The sequence below is a fragment of the Solea solea genome, chromosome 15 (genome assembly GCF_958295425.1).
Source record: "Solea solea chromosome 15, fSolSol10.1, whole genome shotgun sequence".
Lineage (NCBI taxonomy): Eukaryota > Metazoa > Chordata > Actinopteri > Pleuronectiformes > Soleidae > Solea > Solea solea.
The window spans coordinates 2684707-2691757 of NC_081148.1; the positions used below are offsets into that span (position 1 = coordinate 2684707).

Genomic DNA, 7051 nt, shown 5'->3' on the forward strand with positions numbered 1-7051 from the left:
TAGCTCCTAAAAGTGTCGCCCCCTGGTGGCTTTGCTGCTGTTAAGTTAAACCTTGACCTTTACAGCTCACTAACCTCACAGCTCCTCATCAACTCGGGGTTGTGTTTGGTTTGTCTTCAGCGTGGACAGACGGACGGACGTCAGCGATCTGTGGAGATTCACCCGATGCAGAATAACCTCAGCAGCGGTTTCTTCTTCTTCTTCTTGTCTTTCGGTCCTTCAGGTTCCTGGTTGATGAGCTTTTCACAGTACTTCCTGTTCAGCACTAAGTCTTGGTCGATGACGTTGTGCATGTACAGTATCTGTAGCTGCTTGGCCGTCTTGTAGGTCTTTTGGTGAACGCACTCGGCTCGATCTTTGAGCTCCTTGATTTCCTCGCAGTGCCGGTCGTCCATTCTGTGAACGGCCTCCATTTCCAGCTTCAGCTGCTTCATTTGGTTCTGCACCTCCTCCATCTTGTACTCCTCTTCTCTGAACTTGTGGAAAAGGACATGGAACGTGGGGATATTCAAGAGAAGAGCAAAATCATTTTCGCTAATGATCCAGCTGTTTAATGTCATTGCCTCGCGTTGTTCTCTGGTGCTTTACAGCAGTTTGCATTTATATTGCTGCGTTACTGCCCTCGATAACCCCACCCCGCCGGGGTTCACCCTCTTACTCCTTATCCTTTCATCGTTGTGACATCACACCTTTTCAGTTTTGTGACATCACACCTTTTGATCTTTGTGACATCAAACAACAGAAGAGGTTGAAATGACCAGAGGTGGAAGAAGTCGAGGAGAAGAAGTGTTGAGGAGATGCTAAGTTTGGCTTGTGCTTGGGAACTTTAAACTGTAGAGGGCAGCACCTCTTCTTTTAAACCTATTGAAAGAAGCAGTGAACTGTGAAGTGCGATAAAGAAGGATAAGCTTTGAGAGAGAAAGAAACCTTCTTCAACACCAACATCTTTAACATGTGGAGTTCCCCAGGGCTCAATCTTGGGTCCACTATTATTTAACCTTTACATGCTGCCTAGAAGAACGCAATGGCCTTCTATAGTTACGCTGACGACACTCAAGTTTATCTCCCACTAATGCCTGATGACTATACCCCTGTAAACTCTCTGTCATTGTATTGATGACATAGATAAATGGATGTCTCAGAACTTTCTACAGCTCAACAAAAACAAAACTGAAGATTTCTGCCTTGCTTGAAAGGAAAGGCTTAATAGCAAAAAAGCTGGGTGTCCTTATAGATAACCATCTAAATTTTAGCAGTCACATTAAATCAGTCACAAAATTAGCATACCTCCATCTTAAAGATACTAACAAACTTAGAGGATATATGTCACAAAAGAAGATCTGGAAAAGAATCATACATGCTTCCGTCACTAGCAGGATTGATTATTGCAATGTGCTTTTCACTGGACTTTCAAATGATCCAGAACAGTGCAGCCAGGGTCCAGCCCAATCTTAAGGTCCCTGCACTGGCTCCCAATGAGCTACAGAATTGATTTTAAAGCACCTCTGCTTGTTTTTAGAAGGTGGCAGTAATGCAACGTCATGGCTTTTCAAGGTTTTAGAAAAAGAAATGTATCTGCAGTTTAAAACATGGCAGTAAGTAAAACCTTCATGTAAGAAAATATTTTGTGTTTTTACTGACAAACATTTGGAAATTTTGTCTTCATTCAGTCATAATACACTCTAGTGTGTTTGTTGAGTGTTCCAGCACCAGGTTTTCCAATGACATGGGCTCTTTTAAAGGGATAGTATTGTTTTTTCAAGTGTGGTTATGTGAGCTCCCGACACATGGTCACATCCTCTGTGCTGAGATCCAGTCTGAGTGATGTTATCTTGCTGATGGATTCACCTTGTTAAAGGTTAACTGCTCCTGCACCACAGTCCACAGACACAATCAGCTATTTTACATCATAGCACACAGGAGTTGCCTCCATTCTTCTCATTTAAATGTGCTTTTTTGTGACGTTAGTGTTTAACATCCTTCATTTGGATTTACGTCAGTGATGGAAACTCTCACTCCTTTGTCCATGTGAGCTAAAATCATATCTGATTTTTCTATATGGACTTTGGTGTGGGAGAATAAGCAGTTTACAAACTTAACTGAAGACATCAACAGTCATGTTTTCACTGCCTGACTGATGATTGTTGGCGTATCATCTGTCAGTGCCATGTTCAGAAACACTAATGTCTTTATTTATAAAGGTTGCACTTATTTTTTTTTAACCAGGATTCAAATGCAAACATTTTTGTCAAAGGGAAACAACAAGAACATGCATTAGTATATTTCAGTCATTTTTCTTATTGAGACCTGTGTGTGTGTGTGTGTGTGTTGTAATTGAATTGAAATGAACTGGGTTTTTAAAGTGTCTAAATGTATGAGCTAAGTTTTCTTCTTTGTCTTCTAAGGCTCTTTGTACATGGAAAATGATCAAAAGCTTTTTCTTTGTTGTTTTGAAAACGTTTTCTGTAAACACGACATTGTTTCAGGAAATGTCTTCATCCACACGGAAACACATATATAAAATATAATATAATATAATATAATACATATGGCAGGCCTGTAGTGCTACTACATCTAACTTTTTTTTTTTAATTGCATACGATCAAAGAAACAGAAGACAGATTGAAGAAAGATTGTTTATGTTTGGTGCCGTTTCCGTCTGGGCGTGGTCTAAGAATACTGTGTCATTACATTAAATATGCAGGGCCGTCAAAAGTAAATATAGCGTAAACTCTGGGTCCAAGTGTCCCTCACACATGGATGAAGTGACAGGCTGCTTTATAGATTTGCCAAGATGCAACAATGAATTGAATTACTTAGAAAAAGAAATAAGTTAAAGAAGATTGTTCAACATATTGAATGGTTTTCCATCTGAATCTGTAGGGTGAAGTGCACTGAAACACATTGTAAATGTTTTCCTCTCTCATTGAACATGGCGTGTGTGGATTGTTTCAGCAGGAATGAAAACCAGGGCCACTGTGGCCTACAGTCACGTATCATAGTCAATCATTTTGTTGTCCTTTAGGTTTTTTGACTGATTTATTAAGTTTCAACAGAGGGGGAATAAACAGCTGAGCCTCTCGATGTTACTGGGCTCATCCTGGCAGATCTGTGTGGGTGATGACCTTCACGTCACAGAGACCTCAGCAGACCTCAGACCTCAGGGGACTCACAGGTGTGGAAAATGTGAAATGATCCACAGCTCTCTTACCAACATGTCTAATGAAAATGATCCCACGTGTTTTAACAAATCTGGTTTCTGCATGACATGCTTGTTAATTGTAAAAAAATAATTGATTTTATAAACTTTTTTCTCCCTTTTTGAGTGACAGCAGGGCATGCTTTCAAATCAACCAACATACAGCTACAGCGACTCCAGCTGGTTCAACCTGCAATTACAGGTTTCAGTCACATATTCATTTCCACCCGGGTGCCTGAAATGCACAAAGGTCACAAATGAAACATCTTTAGTGTTTGACCTTCATCCTCTGATCATCCACAAACACACATGTCTTCCAGGGACATTAGATCCAGTCCTGTAGACATCCAGCTGCCATCAAATCCACGTACAGTGGGACTGCATAGTGTAAGGTGGAGTATAAAGGTGCTCAGGCAGCTGTGAAGAAGCGACAGCGACAGGTGTGGCTCCATCTGTTATTGTCCATCTTCTTTCATGCCTGTCCTTGGTTGAAAGTCAATATCCACTCTAGAAGCAATAAGGAGTGTCCTCATGAAGCCGTCCATGAGCTGTCCCCTGGACATGTTTGGAGTGTGCTTCACTGTGTTCTGTCACAGCCAAACATAATCAGTCAGTGGGTCAGTATCTGTCATAGTCTTGGCTGTGGATGTCTCGGGTCCATTTGATCATTGTCTCTGGAGATCTATAGAGGAAGATCAGTTTGGAGTACAGTTCCTCTTCCAGTTCCAGTTCTCCTGTCTCACGCACCTGAAACACACACACATACATTTATGTGGACGACTCACTCACTCATTGTCTACCAGCGACAACCATATGTCCAATTAACCTAATCCCCAATCTGCATATGTATGGACTGAGGGAGGAGCTGTGGAGCAACAGTATGCTGTGTTTCCATCGTGGTATGGTTCAGCTTGGAATGGTAAACCCTGGGTCCGGCTTGTGCTTGGACTGAGAACAGAACCTTTACTTGGCCAGCAGGGTGTGGGCTGTGCCTGATGTCAGTGAGGTACCTAGTGTGATGTTCTACTAGTGCAATGACAATAAACAACAACATTGAAAGCGACAGGCAACAACACAACAACAAGTCAACAATGGCTGGCTGCTGTTTGTTGTTAGTGTTAGAGACAGAGCTATTTACAATTCCCTTGACTTCCATGGGATATTTACAGTGGTCGCAAGGGACGTGTTTCTTTCACCCAATCAGCCAATCTCAGGTGGAGCCAGTCTAGCTCCAGCTTGACCCTAGTGTAGCATTTCACTGGTTAAATACGTGCTGCACTATACCAAACCAAACTTTTCCACTCGATGGAAACATCACGCACATACAGGGCGTGATTTTAGACTATTGAATTTAAAAAGAAAGATCATTTATTTTAATTTATGGTTCAAAGCTAGATCCAATGTGTCGTTTGGGATTTGTCTTTGCACAGTATTGTGTGTGTGTGCACAGTAAACTAACCAGGAAGATGTCTGTACAGAGCTTGAGGATGCGGTCCACACAGGGCAGCTCTTCAAACATGATGGAGTGGGAGATTTCACTGAAGAAGCCTCGCACAAACTTCCCAATGACTAAGACCACAGACACATACAGACCCATGATCCTGAAGGGACACATTAGAGACACTGGTTCACAGAGGGATCAAAGGAAAACACACATCACAGCAACTCTATGACAAATTTGAATGTGTCAACTAGACTAGACTAAACTATACTAGACTAGACTAAACTAAACTATACTATACTATACCCTACTAAACTAAACTATACTATACTAAACTAAACTATACTATACCCTAATATACTATACTAAACTATACTATACTATACTATACTATACTATACTATACTATACTATACCCTACTCTACTAAACTATACCCTACTATACTATACTATACTATACTATACCCTACTCTACTAAACTATACCCTACTATACTATACTATACTATACTATACCCTACTCTACTAAACTATACCCTACTATACTATACTATACTATACTAAACTATACTATACTATATCCTACTGAACTAAACTATACTATACCCTAATATACTATACTATACTATACTTAACTAAACTATACTATACTATACTATACTAAACTAAACTATACTATACTATACCCTACTCTACTAAACTATACCCTACTATACTATACTATACTATACTAAACTATACTATACTATACCCTACTAAACTAAACTATACTATACTATACTAAACTAAACTATACTATACCCTAATATACTATACTATACTATACTATACTTAACTAAACTATACTATACTATACTATACTAAACTATACTATACTATACCCTACTATACTATACTATACTATACCCTACTATACTATACTATACTATACTATACCCTACTATACTATACTATACTATACCCTACTATACTACACTATACTATACCCTACTATACTATACTATACTATACCCTACTATACTATACTATACTATACTATACCCTACTAAACTATACTATACTAAACTAAACTATACTATACCCTAATATACTATACTATACTATACTAAATTATACTATACTATACCCTAATATACTATACCCTACTCTACTAAACTATACCCTACTATACTATACTATACTATACTATACTATACTATACTATACCCTACTCTACTAAACTATACCCTACTATACTATACTATACTATACTATACCCTACTCTACTAAACTATACCCTACTATACTATACTATACTAAACTATACTATACTATACCCTACTAAACTAAACTATACTATACTAAAATAAACTATACTATACCCTAATATACTATACTATACTATACTTAACTAAACTATACTATACTATACCCTACTCTACTAAACTATACTATACCCTACTATACTATACTATACTAAACTATACTATACTATACCCTACTAAACTAAACTATACTATACCCTAATATACTATACTATACTATACTATACCCTACTATACTATACTATACTATACTATGCTAAACTATACTATACTATACCCTACTATACTATACTATACTATACCCTACTATACTATACTATACTATACTAAACTAAATCGAGTCGTCTTTCGACTGGAAGGTTGTGGGTTTCATTCCTGGCTCCGCTATTCTACATGCTGATGTGTCCTGGGGCAAGACAACCACACTTTACTCCTGACAGCTGTTAGAATGGGTATGAAAATTGTCTGATAGAAAAGAGCTATATAAATACAGACCATTTGTCATTAAGGGGAAACTTGGACGTTTGAAGGTAACATTAGTGATTCAAAATTTCCGATAGATTGAAAAAGTTTGCATTGTCTTCTAGTTGCTACTGTGAATGACAAATGTTAACACCCTACCATGAACATGTCCTATGTGAGTTTGTGTGCCTTACCCATATCCAGCCAGAAAGCCCAGGCTGGGTGGACTGACTTTGTCATTGAATATGACCATGGGTAAAACGCCACATGAGGGGCCACATCCTGCGATGGCGATGTCCCACCACTCCTGATTTCTACTGTCGTTCAGAGACCTGTCGCTCTTCAAGGACAGAGTTATGTTCAGGAAGTCTTCTTCATCACCTACAAGACAAACAATCTTTAACATGTGAATACACAGCGAACATTGTGTCATCCTGATCAATACACACTTGTCTTAGCTGGTTTACTGGTTTCAATATCTGTTCTTGTTTTGAGAATAGATGAATTTAGATGAGAGTTTGAATTTATTTTAGAGACAAGTAGACAAGGGGACATTAATATATGAGCATATTCGAGGGTCAGCTCAGGTTGAACGGTTTGGAAATAAAGTAAGAGAGTTGGTTTGGTCACATGCAGTTTGAGACA

The 7051-nt window shown here is 38.6% G+C and overlaps 1 protein-coding gene across 2 annotated transcripts in view; it reads right to left on the reverse strand.

The window, feature by feature from the left end:
- Positions 1-2622: 2622 nt before the first annotated feature.
- The window catches only part of piezo1 (piezo-type mechanosensitive ion channel component 1), a 94084-nt gene continuing 89655 nt past the window's right edge, over positions 2623-7051 (reverse strand). For both annotated transcript variants that reach the window (XM_058651051.1, XM_058651050.1), the window contains exons 52-54: positions 6601-6787; positions 4659-4800; positions 2623-3946 (exon numbers count right to left, since the gene is read on the reverse strand). In XM_058651051.1, the coding sequence (XP_058507034.1) occupies positions 3818-3946; positions 4659-4800; positions 6601-6787 (458 nt within the window). In that variant the 3' untranslated portion in view covers positions 2623-3817. The remainder of the gene's footprint in view (positions 3947-4658; positions 4801-6600; positions 6788-7051) is intronic.